The 19045-nt window shown below is 51.3% G+C and overlaps 1 protein-coding gene across 1 annotated transcript in view; it reads right to left on the reverse strand.

Annotated features, from left to right (window-relative positions):
* Positions 1 to 2985: 2985 nt before the first annotated feature.
* The window catches only part of ARHGAP26 (Rho GTPase activating protein 26), a gene marked incomplete at its 5' end in the record, with an annotated part of 93091 nt that continues 77031 nt past the window's right edge, over positions 2986 to 19045 (reverse strand). The window contains 3 exons of the mRNA XM_010019316.1: positions 2986 to 3074; positions 6407 to 6498; positions 8867 to 8977. Of these exons, the coding sequence (XP_010017618.1) occupies positions 2986 to 3074; positions 6407 to 6498; positions 8867 to 8977 (292 nt within the window). The remainder of the gene's footprint in view (positions 3075 to 6406; positions 6499 to 8866; positions 8978 to 19045) is intronic.

The following is a 19045-nucleotide window of genomic DNA, read 5'->3' on the forward strand; positions in this document are numbered from 1 at the left end:
TTTGGGAAGTTTTAATTAAAAAAGAATATTCCACTCGCTCCCCTGCAAGAGCAATAACTTCTGCTGCTGCTTTGCTTTCCCTTCCTCCACAGGACATCTTGTAAAGACGTTTGCGTGGGACTTCTGCTCCCAATAACTCTGTAGGTAGCATATCCAGAAGCTCCTGAGAGCATAGGAAAAGGAATTTACTCTCCTCTCAGAATAACTTGAGTATCCGAAGAGGCAAAGGTGGACACTGCACTGAGAGGTTTTGTGAGGATAAGGACTGGCAGCAGCTGGCTGGGACAGGGCAGCCTGTGCTGCTGCTCCTGCAGCCTTAGGAAAGAGGTCCCCAAACACCACATCCCTTAAATATGCCTTTTAGAGCAGTTCTGATGTGTCTGGGGCTCTCATTTGTCCATAGAACACCCCCAGTACAAAGGCTGAGAGTCGTGTTTGGGACAGAAGGTTGTGCTGGGAAAGCCACCGGCTCAAGCAGCATCCCGAGCTTGTCCAGCCTGGAGAAGAGAAGGCTCCAGGGAGACCTCAGAGCAGCTCTAGCGCCAAAGGGGATGACAAGAAACCTGGAGAGGGGCTTTGGACAAGCGCTTGTAGGAACAGGCCAAAAGGAACGGCTTTAACCTGCCAGAGAGGAGATTGAGATGAGCTCTGAGGCAGAAGCTCTTCCCTGTGAGGGTGCTGAGGCGCTGGCACAGGGTGCCCAGAGAAGCTGTGGCTGCCCCATCCCTGGCAGTGTTCAAGGCCAGGTTGGTCCTTTCCAACTCAAACCATTCCATGATTCCATGTTGGAGGAGCAGCTCAGGACAGGACAATCCTGAACACAATCTGACAGGCAAAATAGCCTTTTTTTTCTCCCCTCCTTTCCATCAGCCCTTCCCACCCCTCCCCTGCACCCCTGGACAGGGGTCTCTGTAGTGCTTGCCCCAGCAGTGGAGATGCCAAAGCCAGCTCTGAGCAGCGCCTGAGGTCCCAGCAACTGCTGGGGCTGGATATAGCCCAGCCCGATCCTCTGCTCTGGGAGCATCAATAGGTGGTACAAGTGTTCAGTCCTGAATCCAAGGATGAGCAAGGACAGTGAAACACTGGCTTTTATCCCTACAGACCTATTGGCCCTCTTCATCCATTGCTTCAAAGCAGAAAACACGGGAGTTTGGAGGCTTCACCCCTGCCCAGACACCCCCAACGGGGCAATGTGCCCAGTGCCTCCCTGACAGCGAGGTTACAACCCCGAGATGAGCTGTGCTGCGCCCGCCCTGGAAATCAGGAAAAGAAGATCAACTTTTTCCTCTTTTTTTTCCCCAAGACAAAAGTCCCGGAGGTTTAATCACTGTAACGAACACGAAGAGGTCTGAGATTTCAGATTCCCTCATTTCTAAGTGACACCACAAAGCGGACAAAAAGGCAGCCCAGGGTCTGAGGGTGGCTGTGGATGTGTTTGCAAGCACTTCTCTGTAACTGGTTTCAAATGTCCTTCGCTTCTCTCGTTACAGGTCTTCTAAAAATATCAAATATAGATCTTTCCCTCATAATATTTTAAGATACTCTATTTATACATTAATTCTTTCAAAAATAAAAAGTGACACGTACAGCAATTCAGTCAGTCTGTAAAATTACTACAAAAGACACAGCACCCGCCCCCCAGCGCTGCTGCTGCCAGGACTCTGGGGGTTCTTCCACCATTCTCTACCACAACATATAATCATTCCAGCTCTTGACGTGCCACCCGGCCAGCCCGGCTCCGCAGGCACGCTGGGCTCCTTCTCCCACCCTCTCCCTTTAAAACAACCTGGAATAGTGAGGGATTTCAAATCCACTCTGCATGTCCATGGAGGCAGGAGCATCCTCTCCCGGGCACGAACAGAGCAGTGGTGAAGCTGAAGGACCTGTCCTTTGTTTTCTGGCCACACCACCACCAAATGTCCTATGAGCATGGGAATAATTTACCTTGCACACCGGGACTGCACAGACTTGGCACAGACAGACTACACGCATGGAGCTGCACGCACGAGACCACCTAAAAAGCAACGAGTGGAGAGTGGCAACTGCAGCCCCAGAATGGCACTAAATCAGTGGCCTGGGCATTCGAGAAAGCATGGATGTGTCTGTGCAACGTGCATCGGAAATGGAGACACAAACAAGCCCATCAACAGAAGGAGTGGCATTTATCTGGAGCTGCATCTTGCCCTCCAGGAAGGAAACGTGGGTTGTTTGCCTCAGATCACGGACGTTTGCCTTGCAGAAAGTTCGACCTTTAAAAAAAGACAGTTTGAGAGAGGTTTGGTCCCACATATCCCCACTCCATGGTGCCGGCGCTGCAGAGCCCCGTGTGGGATCGCTCTCGCCTGCAAGAGCAGAGCTCTGCTGCGGCAGCACAGTGTGGGACCCACAGCCTCCTGAAAAAAACAGGCATCAGCCAAAGGTGCTTCACCCCTTCCCTGGACACAGGAGAAGGGGCTGGGTTGCTCCTCATCTGCTTGGAGCTGGTTGGAAGGCGGGGAAGGGGCTGAGAGCAAAGGGCTCCTTGCTGTTGACTGCTCTTCTTCCAGCGGGGAGGACGATGAGCTGGGGTCCCTCTGCTCCCTTCTTTACAGGTGGCAACCAGTGTCACCGCAGGGAGCACAGGCTGGTGGGTCTCTCATGCTGGTTCACAGTTGGCAGGCTTGGCACCTCTGGAGCATGCAGGTTGTGGTGTGGAGCTGCTGCTTTGCTGGTTTTCTCACTGCTGTGATGGCTCCGTGCTGGGACGTGGGCTTTGGGCATCATTGCCTTGGGTTGGGGCTGGAGGAGTAGAGCCACATCCCCAGGACTGCTCCTTCCACAGCCCCAGAGCACACGGGGAGAGGAGCACGGTTCTGTCCACACAAACGTTCATCTCAGTGGGGATGGGGAAGTCCTCACCCTGCGTCGCAGAGAGCAAAACAGTCCTGCCAGCGACTGCCATGGATACCATGGAAAGCTCAGCGGTGGCGCTTCCTGTGCCCAAAGTTATAGGAACTCCACGTAGTTCTCAGGGATTAATCCTGTCTTGCCATTGAGGGTCCCTTCCAGCCAGCCAGGCTCCTGTGATGGATGAACTTGAGGAGAGAAGGAAAAGGCAGGTTACCTCAGGGGTGACGGCACAGGGGCTGTTGCTCTCTGTGAGCTGAAAACATCACAGTCCTCAAGGGAGAGAACAAGACCTTTAATTTGTGTTTATTTTAAAGTAAGTATACTAATATGCTAAGGAGCTCAGGAAGCTGGAGTGCTCACCCTGGGCCTCCTCTGCCTGTCCTTTATAAAGTGTCAGGGACCCAACAGTGAAACCAACAGAAGGACCAAGTGAGCCACACGCCGGGCTATGGGCTGGGATTCCAAATTCTGGTGCTGGGCTGACGTAAGTAAAGCATCAGTGATAAACACAGGGGCTCAAAACTTCCTCCAGATATGGACTAAAATGTCTTTGAAGTTTGAGAGTAGGTGGTTAACTCCATCACAGCATAACCCTGCACATCCCGGCTTGGACCAGGCTGGGGGAGAAAACGCATCAGGAAACGCTCCCAGTAGGAGACCAAAGTCTGCAACTGTATTTCTGTGAAATGAGAAACGTGGTCAGTCCTCAAAACCCTTCAACTCCTTCTTTAGTCAACCAACTGCTGAAACTCTGCTGCTTTTACAGGAGCCAGGGTTATGCCAATGGTTATGCCAGTTCCTCAGTCCATCACTATTGGGTATGTGGGCAGAGGAATACAGTATATAGTGATTTATTAATGACAAATACAAACCACAGAATCCTAGAATCCCAGACTTGGTTTGGGTTGGAAGGGTCCTTTAAGATTCTCCAGTTCCAACCCCCTGCCACAGGCAGGGGCACCTTCCACCAGACCAGGTTGCTCCAAAGCCCATCCAATCTGGCCTTGAACACTAACTTGTTTCAAGAGCTGTGGTCTTCCAGCTCCTAAATTTACACATTTTTGGGTTTCACTTGTGCCACTTCTTTTTTTCCATGCTTACACCCCAAGTCTTGGGGCTTTTCAACCACCGCAGGCTAAAGCAGTCCCCTCAGAGGACAAATGCCACCTTCAGCCTGCAAAGAAAGCCCCCAAGGGCAAAACTGCATTAGAAATGATTGGGTTACGTCCGTTTTGGAGAAGAGACTTCACAGTGCCCCTGCCAGCCAACAGCGGCCACCAGGAGTAAGGAACTGGTAAGTGGTGTGTGTGTGTCTGTGTCTCCAGCCCCCTGGTCTCAGCAAATGGGCTGGGAAAGTGCTTTAACCGAAAGTCACGTGAGTTCCAGCCTTTGCCTTAAAAAATCACTTAAGTCCCAAAGACAGACATCTATTTCTGGGCAGGGGCTGTCACACAGAGCAGAGCGCACCAGCAGAGAGGGGGAATCTCATTCTCACTTACAGAATTAGAGCACAAATACAACACAACCAGCTCAGGTGGGGGGTTCATGGCTTCAGAAGACAGAGTTTCCCATTTCAGGGGTGATAGCTACTTAAAACCACACATGAGCATCCCTGTCCTGACCCGTGACTCCCACCTTCCCCAATTTCAGGCCTCCACAGATCCCTCCCATTTAGTGTAAAGATCTGCTGGAAAACCCAGGTTTCCTGTAGCTGAAAGGACCAGCTCTCTGGAGTTTAAATGGACCCCACAAACACAGTGTTAGTTACTGTGCGGCTGCCACTCGGTGCAGGCAGCACCACCCTGATGTCCCCGTCAGACCGAGATGCTGCTCAGCCACGTGCACCCTCAGGGAACCTTCAAATCAAACAAGAACGTGTCTCTAAGTACTTCCAAGATGCATCTGCTTTCGCTGGGTTTTATAAAGCCCCTCCATCATAACAACACTCCACCAAGCAGTGCTGTTCCCAACTGCTTCCCCAGCTAACGTGAGCCTCAGCTGGGCTGCTAAGTGATTAGAACATGCTGTATGGTTTTGCCCCTGAATAATCCATTGATTTTTATCTAGCAAACACAATGTATTTAATTCAAACTTGTTCCCCTCGTAGCTGCTTTAATTCCCACGGGCTCTCCTAGGGGAGACCATGTTTATTTATAAGATATCTATGGAGCTGATTAGAAGAAGTATTTTCTTTAATTCACATGTTCTCTACCCTTCTCTGCTATATTCTCATATATATCCCAGGGCAAAACCAGTGCATGTGGTAGCAGTTTCCCAAATGACAATGCTTAACATATAAAAGCCAAGAACTAGTTGGAAAGTAGTAAAAAGTCTTTTCTTTACATTGGGATTATATCTAAACCAGAGCTGCTTTAGTCCATGGGGCGCAGTCTCTTTCACTTGATGCAGGAAACAGACAGTTCGTGTTCATTAACGTGGTCTCCAGAAAGCTGACTAACCAGAGCCCACCCTGTTCCAGCTCCCAGGATGCACAGGAAAAAAACACGTTACTTTTCCCCCTCCTGCATGAAACATTATGGCAACTGCATAGAATATTTCTGGTGCTGATACTTGGAAACTAATCTCTCCTACCGAGAAGGCCACTGGGGAATGGCTCTGTATATGGTAAACACCGGTGTCAGTCAATGCTCACCAGTTCCCCCTCACATTTAAATCCAGGGTCTGGATCCTGGTGGGACACGTGGTCACAGCCCCAAACGGACACGAAGAGCATCGGGCAGCAGCTCTGACACCACGGGCATGGGCAGGGTGACAAGTGGAACATGGAGCAGGACCCGCTGATCCGGGGAGGTAGCAAAGGGGACATCTCTACCGGAGTGACCCCCTGTGCTCTTCTCCGGGGGAAAGGAGATTCCCACCTACTCATTCCTCCTATTTCACACATCTCCCTTAAGATTTATGTCCCTTAGGTAATAAATCAGGAGCTTGTAAAGGCAGTTTTCACACGGATCCTAAAGACTCCTGAATGATCAGCTGTTCTCAGTAAAGTAAGGCAAGATACAGCTCAGATTTAATGCCTGCGTTTCAAGTATAGCTGCTTTCTTCTTCCATGGGATTTCTAGTGGTGGGAGTGGGACAGTCCTTAAATAGGGGACTGAAATGAAACCCGTGAAGCACTCATGAGAGTCCAAATCCTTCCCTGGGTCACAGGAAAAAAACTCCAGTAATTTGGAAAACTCAGTGCTAAAATAAGTAATAGCAAGTGTCCTGCTCTGTAGCTTTATTTGTTTTGCTGTTAATACTGGCCCTGTAGCGTCATTCATGTCAATTTGATGGTGTGCTACAAACACCCCCCGTCCGTCCCCTCCTCCCTCCATGCTCTGCCCTTGCTCAGCAGCAAACCCTGCCCTGGTGAAGCCCAGCACCGGGCACGGAGCAAGCCTGGCTCCTACGGCACAGCTCTTGTGATCCTGCCCTTCCAACACTCTGGGAACTGCAGCCTGAGAAACGAGCCCATCTGCCCTCGCTCCCACAGGCACCCGGGTGAGGGACTCACCGTTGTCGAACACGGTGCCCGCCGTGAAGGAGAGCTCCGAGTCGTGTTCTGCTTTGCAGGCGTACAAGGCTCGGGCTTTCCGCAGCGGCGAGCTGCAAAGAGAGAACACGTATTGGTACAAACCCCGCTCTGCCCACAGGCAACAACATCCCCTCCCCGCTGCACCTGAGGGGTCCATGCGAGGGGTGCGTGTCGAAGAGGGGTCCAAGGACCTTCACTGCTCTGCAAGGGTCCACGGTTACGCTGCTTGGGGGAAGAGTGAGGAGGACACCAGAGGAGGCTGAAGGCTCTCGGGGATGAGCCCCCAGCACCGTGTTTCACCACACTGCAAACCCCAGTGTGAGCTGAGCTGAACCACAGCCCATGCCTGGTGCCCACAGAACCGGCAGCCCTAAGGCAGGGACTAGGAGCTCCCCAGGAACTGGGAAGGTTCTGGAAGTCTCCGAAGGGCCATACCCAGCCCAAGGGCCAGCACGGAGCAAAGGCGGCAGCAGGAGCCCACCGGCCCCGCTCGCTGCCAAAGCCATCGCTCTGCCAGCACAGCTGCAGCCACAACGAGGGTTTCATGAGGAAGAATCAGCCCTTGGGGAAGTGTGTTTCAAAACAGAAAAGCAAGGAGGTCTGGGAAGAATTTGCAGCGCTTCTTTAGAGACTGTACCTGAAGATAAAAAAGATTTAAGATCCATTAGATTTTAGTGGGGAAGTGTCAGCATGCCCACGCTGCGGAGGAGGGAATGAGAGCAGAGAGAGCCAGAAATGGAGCAGATCGCTGGCAGACACAGGGAGAAGATGAAGGACCTCAGCTCCCCGGCAGCAAAGCGCAGGCACGGAGAGCGGTCCCCTGCTCCTGGAGCCTCCCACCCATCCTTCCCGGGTTTGGGAACCAGGAAGACTGGTGGAAAGCTGGGGCAGCACCCAGCGATGGTGGGAACCTGCCCATCGGCCGGGAGGCTGCATCCAGCAGCAGGGTGCTCAGCTATGGTACAACCCAGGGAAGTGACGGAAGAGCCCCAGAGCTGCTGGGGTAGGAACCAGGTGTCACCGCTCCTCATATCAGTGGTTTCACCAACTTTTATCTTCCCAAGGACTTGATCTTACTCAGAACCCTCCCCGAGCGAGCTCAGGGAAGCATCATACTTTCACCTCGTGGCTAAAGCAGTTCACACTGAAACCACAGCCCAGGGAAGCTGTGAACGGGTTTGGTTTTGCTGCGAAGACAGCCCCAACATGGAGGGCTCTTCTCTCTGGATTCCAGCTGCCTGACACGAGCAGCTGCCAAACACTTAAAACCCAGGATGGGCAAACACTCCTCCTGCTCCAGAGAGCGTCCTTCAGTGCCAGGGAGGCACCACTTGAGCAGAGCTGGAGGAGACTGTCAGATGGGAAACAAAAGGTATTTTCTGGCTGACTACCTTGAATCATTGAAGCTGTTGTTTTTCTCCCCCTAAACTGACCTCTGCAGCCCAGCACCCCTACAGCCCCAGCCTGCCCCTTGCCCGTCAGCTGTGACTGCACCCATGAGCCCTGCAGTCATCAGGGATTGAAATGCTGGACCCCATGATCGCTCAAGTTAGGTTTGTGCCTCCAAGCATGGCACAAGGCCAGCAAAGCACTCAGGAGCTTCACCCATCTGCCCCTGTGCAGTTTCAGGGATGATGAGCCTCTCCCCCGGAGGAGGAAGGCTGCTCGGTGGCATCACGCCGCTGTCAGCCTTTGAGACACACACAACACAAATAAATAACCCAGAGGAGCAGGCAGCGCTGCACAGGCAGCGTTCGCGTGTTGTAGGTGTGGGGGAAGAGCTTGGTCTGTGCCTGTCATGAACAAACAGGTCTGACACGTCTCCCCAGGAGCAGGGATCGGAGCCGCCTGCGCCTGCCAAGGGCTGGGAGCCACGTTCTGCTGGGGACCACATCGGCCTCGTGCTCCTCTGCGCCAGGATGGGCTCGGAGGATGGACATCCCATCCCACCCTGCACACAGAGCAGAGGGGATGCTGCCCCGGCTTCTCCCTCGAGCATCCCTGGTACCTGCAGCACAGGTCCTGAATGCTGCCTGTGCACTCATGTGTTCTTTATCCTCCTTAGATTTCAGGTAAGAAAAGGAAGTGGCCAGAAAATGAGGTATTACCGCATTTTACTAAGGTTACACGTTACACATCTTACCTGTGCAGAGAGGAGTACAGCAAATCGCAGGAGCTGAAATGCCTGGGCAAACCCACAGAAACCACCAGTGACACCGAGCATCACCCACAAGGCCAGCAGGCGCCTGCCGGGGGGCTCAGAGGGTCCCTCCTGGGGTGGGAGATGTTGGAAAGCTCCTCTCTTGCTGAGTGCAGATAGCTGCACAGGGGAGGTTGAGCAGGATGTGAAGGGAGAAGGGAAGTGAAGTGGGGGAAACCGAGTAAATCAAACAGAAAATAGCAAAAGCAACAAAAAGCAAAGCGAATTCTGCAACAGACCTGATGGGGGATGAGTCGCTGGACGTAGAGGAGGTGGGCATAGGACTTGATGGCGCAGAGAACATGGGCCAGGACGGTGAGAGGGGTGACGTTGGGCTTGGATTCTGAGGGCTGCAAGACATAACCAGATACCTTATCAACATGCCACCACAGAAACAAACAGCAAGTGAGAGACAGTCAGACGACATCCAACGATAGCGAGTGCCTTGGGAATAATCAGAGCATGAGACACAGCTACGAAATGAAGTGCCAAGACCTTGGGAAATGTTTCAAGGCCAGATCTGCATTTCTCTGGACAACAAGAGCCGGATCTTCCAATTAACCCCTGCTCCATCACCCCGTCCAGCGAGCCCCACACCCCGCGTGCAGCCCAGGCACTTACCTGCCTTGTGTTCCTTCCCCCTCTGCTGCCAGAAATAGCTGCTGGTGTTTCTGGACATTACTGCTCCTGCCAGCAGCCTCCACCCCCCTTCAGCACATCACTTGGTGTGTGTCAGAGGCTGGACCCTGCTCCATGGTTCCTGGCCCCGACAGCCTGTTCCCATGTCTAACCAAATGGGTCCTAAGGGCTGGGAGTTCCTTATCTACAGGATGGAGCCAGCCAGGGCTGGCATTTCCATGCTACCGCCTCTCTGAAGACAATGACCAGGAGCAAATGTCCAGCCCACAGCACCCTGAGAAGGTCTGCAGCACCAGGGGCTGTGCTGGGACCCCATGGGCTGGTTATGCCAATGAGGTAACCAGTGCTCCGGTGCTCCTGCCGTGCTCACCAACTCCACTGATTTGTTTTCCATGTTTTACATTGAAGAATTCTTTCTCTTCCCATGCAGCTTGCTCCCGATTCCTCACTTTTAAGGTATGGCTATCAACTGTCATTGAATCAAGTTACTGAACTAGTAAATGCATGCAGAAGTGTTTGGTTCCTTCAAAACTGCTCGATCCAGGTCATTCTCAGGTTCACCAAAAAGCAATTCTTGTACTAAAATACCAATTTGAGGCTGATTCACCTTCTACCATTTCCATGCTTAGCAATTCATCTGTATTATCTGCCTAACTGTAAAGTCCATTCCCGATAAAGCACCAGAAAAACCTCTCCACACCGAAAACGCCTCTGTGAAAACAAGGAGCATCATGATTTACGCTTTTTTTCTTGACAGAGGGATTGTGCCTCTGATCCCATGGGGCTGTGATGAGGTGGGGACAGCATGCCACCCCATAGGTAACCCCTGGGCCATCCTCATCTCCATCCTCATCCAAGAGTCTTGAGGCTCCCAATGGAGAGTGAAGCGATGAAGGGAGAGGGGAGCTCCAGAGCATGCAGGAAAACCTCAGCCCTGCAGTAACAGCACTTCACGGGTCTGTTTCAACCTGTGTTAAACTCAGATTGCCTCTTGCATCATGCAGTGATTGTGCCTCCTTCACCTTCGAGGAGAAGCCTCCTGAGGAGCATGGCTTGGACCAGTGAAAACAACCCCCCAACCTCCAGAGGGGATGATGCAGCCCCCTCCCTCCAGAATGGGCAAAGCAGGGAGCACAGCACACATAGCGGGACACCTAAACCCTTGATAGCAGATGAAGTCTCTGTAAAAGGGTAATGGGTTAACCCATGATCATTCAACCCCTCTGAGATCACAGCTGCAGAAGTTCATTGTTTCAACCCCTGGCCTCTGCTCCTGAAGCCCAGGATGAATTCACAGAATCATATCACATTGGTTAGGTTGGAAGGGGACCTTGAAGACCATTTGGTTCCACCTTCCACTAGAGCAGGTTGCTCCAAGCCCCTGTGTCCAACCTGGCCTTGAACACTGCCAGGGATGGGGCAGCCACAGCTTCTCTGGGCACCCTGTGCCAGCACCTCAGCACCCTCACAGGGAAGAGCTTCTGCCCAAGAGCTCATCTCAGTCTCTCCTCTGGCAGGTTAAAGCCATTCCCCTTGGCCTGTCCCTACAGGCCCTTGTAAATATTAACAGAGAATAGAACCAACATTTTTCTTCCATTTCAAGCTGATGTAAAACCTCAGTTACTCAAGAGCACCAACCTCCCCCAACACCCAAGAGTGTCTCCAGGAAATGGTTATGATTAATCTGGAATTCTACGTTTCCCCTAATTCTCTGCCCTCCAGTTTGAGTTACAATTTAGCACCTGAGAACTAAAATGTCACTCTTGGCACACCAGCTTCCCTCCAGCTCACGCATCTGTGCAACCAATGCCCTGACAACAGCCTGCACCAGGCTCATCTCCAGGTATCCGGATCTTCCGCCAGCGCCAGCACTTCCCACCGGTTCCTGCGTGTCCTTCATAGCCCTGCGAGGCAGCCAGCAATGCCTGGCGTTCCCTGCTGGTGACAGCTCAAACCTGAAAGGCTAGGTCTGTGGATGTGGTCCAGCTCCTAGGGAGAACGTGCCCACGTCATAAATATCACCACTGCAAGGGCACCCAGAGGACAACAAAGAAGGTGAAATTGTTGGTCTGGACTACCCCTGGACTATCTGCTTCAGGCCAAGCTCTTGGCTTCTGCTGTGCCACTGCATCCAACAGAAACTAATGACTTCCCTTTGTAATTATGGGCAATACCTTTATTACAACAGAGGATTACATGCATATAGAAATGAGATACAGCAGTGCAGCGCAGCTGGCACAGGAGGGCTGTCAAACAGGAACGCTCACAGAAGGCTATTAACATCCTCAAAATGCTCTCCTAATGATTGTCACTATTTAAAAACAATCTTTTTGGCATTTTTCTATCATCAGAGTTGTCAGTCTTTTGAAAAATGAGTAATTACTGTATTACTTAGCATTTAACAAATCTGTGAGACGTTGGCACTTACCATATATTAAATCTATTTCCACCTTTAAACAGAAGGAGGTGCTACAAAGGCCACAAGTCAGCCCAAGTCATAGAAATTAACCCTTCAAGAACCAGATCTTGCTTCTTTTTCTTTCTAGGAGGGGTAGCTGTCTGGCCATTTGCGGTGATGTCCCACCTCCCCTAAGGTACGTGACGCACAGGGCAGGTAATTTGGGATTATTTTATCATGCTTCTGCCCTCTAATGGAGAGCACATGGTAGATGCATGTGAAGACATGGAGAGTGCTCTCCTCTAGGCAGCAGGAACTAGGACATTTCCTTCACTGTTAGTACTACAGGAGGAGCTGGTAATTTGGAAGCCAGAGCCTGTTGGTTATAATACCTGTATGCAATGTTCTCTGGCTCTAGACAGCTAAGCTAATACAGAGCCTCCAAGATGGTACCTGTCTGCATGGCAAATGGAACATGAACGCATGGATTTACCACTTGGAAGACTTGGAAGGCAGAGGACCTGCTAGGAGTGCCTTCCACCTTGCCATGGCCTCTCACTATTCATGTAGACTTCTCCATCCTGATGATCTCAAAAAGCTCTTCATCACACACACACTACCTGCTTCATGCATGGGTTTTCTGTAGGCAAGGAGTATCACCTTGGGAAGCAACCCTTGGTCCTCCAGCCCTTCAGCAAGCTTCCTTTCCACTGAGCCGTGTGCAGGGTAGGATGATCCTAGGACAGCTCAGACACCCCTAGCCATCAGCCCATCTTGTCACTGACTACAAACCCAGTGGGCAGCAGTCTCCAAAGGACCCATGCAAGAGCTCCACACTGGGGTAGGAGACAGCAAACCAAATGGCACAGCAATGCCCTTCTCAAAGAGGAGCTTGGCCAAGGTGGGACTCGGAGGGGGCCATGAGCTGGTGGCTGAAACGTGGTTGGGGTTGTGCCCTTGAGAGTGGCCACCAACACCCACCAGCCCTCCCACCACAGCTCCCACTGCCTATGTGGGACATCTCGCTGGTGAGCCTGCAGCATGGAATGGCCACCACCAACCACTGCTCCCGATCCCAGCCCTCATGCTGCCGGCAGAAGGAACATCCAACCACGCAGGGCCCCGGGACCAGAAATTCCCAACACACTTTTTGAGATGAAATCATTTTAAAAGAATGCAGCTCTCGCTGCTCCCAAAGTTGGCTCTGTCATCGCCCCACCAACTGCAGCCTGCCGCGCTAACTACGGTGCTGCTGCAATCAATACACCCAGAGCCAGTTATTTCTGCAATGATGCAGTAACAAAGCCTTACACTCAAGCAGCTTCTATCTAAGAAGCTACCCATAATTTGAAGCAAGATTTTGGTTTCTTCGGATTCTTGGTGGCAAAGAAAACACTCCCTGTGCCCACCAAAACAGCCGAGAGAAATACTAATACGATGTGGAGTTTCAGGTATGAGACCATCCTGTCTCAATCAGGTTGCTCACAGAAGAGAGGACCATGGTCCTATGATGACCAAGCTGCCTCTGTGCAGCCTCTTCTGCATGTCTTTCCAGCACATTTCCTCAAGAAGACAACATAGATGTTTCTGGTGGCCCTCCCAGCACCTGGAGACCACAAAGTGTGCTGTGCACATGGTGTTCCTTCCATGCAATACAGGTTTTTATTTCCAAGATACTGCCTGAGCATCACGCTTCTGAGCTTATGGACTGCAAGACCTGAGTCTTGTCTGGCTGGAGAAGTCAGTGCACAGAGTGAACAGACTATGCTGAAGTCTCTGGCATTTTGGAAAATGGTTTTCTTGCAGGATCCAATTTCTTTTCTGTTTCTCATGGAAAGAGCAGAGGTGGTGACAGGCTCTGGGGAAGTGTTGGCTGCTGCCTGCTCTCAGTTCTGCCTGCAGGAAGCAAATGTCCTCTTTTCCTTCTTCTTACTCAGGAGGACTTTGCGAGGAGCTCTTCCTGTTGGGTGCATAGTGGGAAACAAAACAGAGAAAAAAAATGCTAAGAACCGAAAATACAAGCAGCAGGAAACAGAGAAGCGGCTAAAATTAGACTCTTCCAGGGCGGGTATGGCCTTCTTCCCAGCGGAAGCAGCAGAGGGAACTCCACGAGTCCGTAGCCCAACACATCCCGAGGCTCTCACCTTTCCTGTGGGTCCGTCTGTGACCTGCAGCATCCTGTGACCTGCCCGGGCAGGGTGCGGGAGGACGTTGTGTCGCAGCGCTCAGCCCCCAGGGCACCTGCAGCTTCACCTCTCACCTGCCCCTTTGGCTCTTCCAGCAAACCAGTGTATTTAACTCCTGTTCCAAACTCCAGTCTCCGTCCCAGTTGCTGCAGCTAAAATACCTCTTTCCTAATCCCTTCTCATAACCCACCTCTTCTCAGTTCCTCTCTCTCTGCAGTCCACCTCTGGCATTTTCTTTACACAGCCCAAGTCCTCCAGGCATTTACAGGTCTGGAGAGTAATTCTCAGCAGGGTTCCTAGACAATTTATGCTGCTTTGTTCTTCTGGCCAAGAGGACATCAGTTCCACTTCAAAAATGTTTACAACTTGGTGTTTGTTTTTGTGGAACTCAGGGCTATTTCTGACACAGAACATCTAACGACCATGAATAGGCACAGTCTACTGATGAATCAAAGCTCTTTCATGACATCACCTCAAGAATAAATACCAATATTCCCATTCTGACATTATTGATCCTTGACTGCGTTAAAATACATCAGGAACCACCCAGCCCTTTCCCTGCTGGGCTATTCCTATAAAACAAAGCTGCAGAACATAAGGCTTTTCTCAAAGCTAACCAGAAAAAAACCCAATTACAATATTATTTAATGCCAGGACACTTCAACTCTGCTAAAACAAGAAGATTGCAGCTCACCAATGGACATGGCTCTGTTGTCTAATGAAATGGAAGCAGCCTTGGGCTGAGAAGCTCATGGAGTTCATGCAATGCTGGACACGCAGATGGATGGGCTCAAGCAAGCAACCCCTTGGCTCTGGCTGCGCTGCGGGTTAGTGCTGGCACCGCACACAACCCTGTACATGACCATTAGCTCACAGGGCTTCAGACTGGCAGGAGTCTTCCTCTGTTTGGTACTTTACATGCAAGACAATGATGTTAAACTCCCCCCAGTGTCATTCTCTCAGGTGTTATCTTGCTGCATAATCATTCAGGTGGAAAATAAGGACACACTTTGGGAAATGAGCAGCCAAAATGCGCTGCAGTCAACATCACTTGACCAAACAGATCCAAAGATTTCAGCTTCTGTAGCGTGGACTTCCCCCACATCTCCATTTACTAGTTCCTCTGACTCCATGAGCACAGATTACAGAATCTTCTTTTCAGTAACATGGAAGTGTCCCTCTTTGTAATCTTGAAGATACCCAGCACATTGGTTTGTCTTGTCACTTTGCTGCTTGGCTCATTTCCCATACATAGAAATATTTCCCTGCTTTAGTAATTTCACAAACCATCTAAAAGCTTTTCCACTTGAGTAAGAGCGAGACTGGGAAGAGCTCTGACCTTGGGAAGGACAGCTGGAGTTTTTTGTTGTCCCTCTTAATAAACATTTCCATTTCCAAATGCAGGCAGATGATGCTTGATGTTTCAAAGGGATATAATGACACTGCTGGTTTGGTGTAGGAAGCTTAGAGGCTGATGTTAGTGCTGGAGAAAGGCTGAGTGAATAAGCAGAGAATCAGCAATGGATGTGTTTTCAGCATGAGTAAGCGCTGGAGGCACTGCAGGAAGGAAGCTTGGATTGGTCAATGTAGATGTCAGTGCGACCGGCCGGTCACTGTGTTCCCCAGCGGTGAGATCCAGGCGATGGAGCATTGTGCCATCTTAGTGTGGAACAGTGTTTCATTAACAGTCACATAACTCATTTATCACAGAGAATGTGCAGCATCACTACCAAGTTATCCACCCACCAGTCACTGCTCCTACAGAAACATTGCACCAACACTGGAAGCGGGACAGGCAGGAAGAGAAGGGGCAGGACAATGGAACAGAGGCAACCACAGGTCCACACTAACATGTCTTTGTGTCCTCCACAGCACCCAGCCTGGACACAACATGCTCTGCCTCACTCCATTTGCTCAGCAGCTGTATCATCTGCTCCATTACTAACCCCCTCCCCACTTCCTCCCTGCTCAGAAAGCTCTCAGCGGACTGAAAATCAAGCTGGCAGGTTTTATGTTGAACCAATGCTTTCAAACTGTGTTAAAGCGCTTAATTATTAATAGAAAAGTTGTAATGTGCCAGTAGGAAGCCAAACAGCAGTTTAGGAGGGAAGTGTTGGTAAATCAGGAGCCAGCATCTTACTCACATCTTTTCCATCGTGCCACTGCTTCTAATACATGAGGTAATTCTGCAAGTCTGGGTGCATTAGTCACCAGCAAATTCTATTCGCAATTAAGGAGAACTCAACAGTCCTCCAGAAATCTCTTTTTTCTCTGGCATTCAATCCACTGCTGTCTTACATCCCCCAGAAAAGAAAACTCTCCCATCTGCCACCCCAGCAACCATATGGGATTCTTGGAAAATGAAGGAAATTAAAGTCCCTGCGGGCTCACAGCTCCCGGATCAGCTGGGGGGCATTTGGTAGGATCAACTATTTGAGCTAAACACATCCTGTGCACAGAGCAGCCCCGCTTCTCTGCTGAGAAAGGTCTGCCAGCCACGAGCAGCTCAAACCTGCATTTGGGATGGCAATGGGACAGCGGAGCTGCAGGAAAGCTGAGCAACACGTAATGACGATGTCCTTGGTGCCCAAGGCTCTGAAGAACCCGCAGCCCAGCACCAGCTTTGTCAGTAATTTCTGGAAATGGTCAGAAAAGCTACTCCAGACCGTAAAAAATTCACTCTTGGCTAAGAAATCTTCCTCGCATAATTCGATAGAAAGCCATTCCCAGGCTCAAATCCCAGCAAAACACAAAGGCAGCTTCTTTAAGCCCTCATCAGCACCTCAAGCTAAAACTCCTATTTTTGTATTGTGCAAATATCCTCCATGGAGTGTAAAGAACAAACACCTGCCCACAGAGGTTGTACACATCGGAAAAGACAATGGGGACTATTTTGGCCTGTAAAAGTGATTTGAGAAGAATGGGTGAGTAAAGTCACTGCGTAATAATTTTCTGCATTTACTTGATTTGTCTGATGTCCTTTTGTATGTTACTTCTTGTGCTGCTTTGTTCCTCAAGTGCTCTGCAAACATCAGTTCTACAGAGCTGGTCAGAACATGTCACTCAAAATCGCAGAGACTGCAGCACCGAAATGATCCCATTTACCAACAGAAGTTCTGGTTTGTTCTGCTCTTTCTTTTTTCATCGTTTTTTTTTCCACTTGAAAAACCCAAACCTTATAATAACGTTTTTGCCTCGTCAACTCTCACCAGCACGGCCCTCCTCCTCCAGTCGCACTTCCCCTCCCAGTGCAGCCCAGTGGGAGGTGGGAGCATGACAACTCTCCCAGTTTACCTACTCCACTCCTCTGCATGCAATCAAGCTGAAAACGTCGCCTTTTCTCCCTTCCCACTAATGAGACACTGTAAAGATCCTCCTGCTCAAGCAGTGGTGGCTTTAAGGTCCCTTCCAGCCCAAACCATTCCATGATTCCATGATACATTGGAAAGAGGTGATTAGGTAGTGTCATTATTTGAAGCAGCAGCTGCTGGGGGACAAACCAGCCTGGGCTGGAAGACTCCCAGCTTCCCATCCTCTTCAGAGAGCAGCTGAGGCTCTCAGCATTGGCTTTGTCATATAGAAACCTCTTTTCCTTCAATCTGATATGAATATGATTGCTTCTGATGAGCACACGGAAGGCAGGCAGCTGCTGGAGCTCCTGCGTCCACCAACACCATGGTGCAGAAGGACGGGCATCCTGGCTCTGCTTAAAGAGGGGATAAACCTTCCCTGTTCCTCAGAGCTCCCCGGCAGGGTCTCTGGGAGCGGGGTTTGGATGTGTAGAGCAGGCAGTTGTTTCCCTCCCCTCTTTCCCCATTCCCACCCCAGCACGGGCAGAAGCCGGAGGGGATTTTCCTCCACTCCGCAGGGAACGCGGCTGTGAGCACTCATGTTGTTCCAAGCAGCGGTGCAGACTGCAACAGAAGATGAAGCAGTGCTCCTTCCTCCCGTGGTTTCCCTTCCCACTGCCCACTAACCCAGCCGGGACACCTTCAGCACGGGAAGCCCGCGGATCCCTCCACACTGCTGCCCCCGGGGCCGAGCTGGGCGAAGGGGGAGCGATGCCAGCGGGGGAGCAGGGAATAATTGGTGGCGGTTCTTATGGCACTGATAATTTCCCAGCTTAGCACAGCCCTGTCAACAGTGTCTGCACAGCGCAGCACACAGCAGCGGCAGCTGCACGGCAAGCGGACACGGGCAGGACCCCTTATGGTGGCAGAAAGGGCTGGGCAGATTGAGTTACCTCCACTTTGGGTTAAAGTGCTGGCGTTACAGCTCCACCTAATTTATGAAGTTAATTAGGCACAAGGATCCTCTTTCAGAAGGAGACAGGATGTCTTTGTGCGCGGGCTGCCCTGTTCTCCTGCCCCTGCGTGGGGAATTGTCAGCCTTTTGCTGGGAAATGGGATCCGCAGGAGGCGGGGTGGCCGGCCCGGGATGGCCGGTGGTCCCCATCCGCACCCCGCTCACGGCTCCTGGCCACTGCTGGGCAACCGGGGAGGTTTGGGACGTCTTCAGCATTCCCAGTGCCTGTGTGGGGCAGCTGGAAACCAGCACTGCTTTGGAAAACACTCCCACGTTCGTCAAAAGGCTTTTACAAGGCAGAGTCTAGGCTGCATCCTCAGCTCTGAATTCAATCTGCCTGCAGAAAGGGGAACCAAAGAATGCACTCGGCTGTTTCCTCACAAATATTTTGTCCACGGTGACATTTATAGGTGGCAGAAAGACCCTAATTTACTATCATTTTCCTTTCAGCATTCTCAATAAAAACGCTGGCTGGGCTCACACTTGAGACACTGCCCAAAAGAGGCTTGGATGCAGACTGAGCAGAGGCGCTGGAAGCAGAGCTGGGATGCGGGGGCTGAGTAAGCTGGGACAGCCCCAGAGCAAAACACACCCTAGGACCCACAGGTTGGCTGGAGACACAGAGAGAGTGGGCTGGTTCAGCCTGGAGAAGAGAAGGCTCCTGAAGGGGACACCTTAGAGCAGCTCCAGTGCCTAAAGGGGCTCCAGGAAACCTGGAGAGGGGCTTTGGACAAGGGATGTAGGGACAGGACAAGGGGAATGGTTTGAACCTGCCAGAGGGGACATTGAGATGAGCTCTTGGGCAGAAGCTCTTCCCTGTGAGGGTGCTGAGGTGCTGGCACAGGGTGCCCAGAGAAGCTGTGGCTGGACCATCCCCAGGCGAGGTCCAA

This window comes from Nestor notabilis, unplaced genomic scaffold (genome assembly GCF_000696875.1).
Source record: "Nestor notabilis isolate BGI_N333 unplaced genomic scaffold, ASM69687v1 scaffold5830, whole genome shotgun sequence".
Lineage (NCBI taxonomy): Eukaryota > Metazoa > Chordata > Aves > Psittaciformes > Psittacidae > Nestor > Nestor notabilis.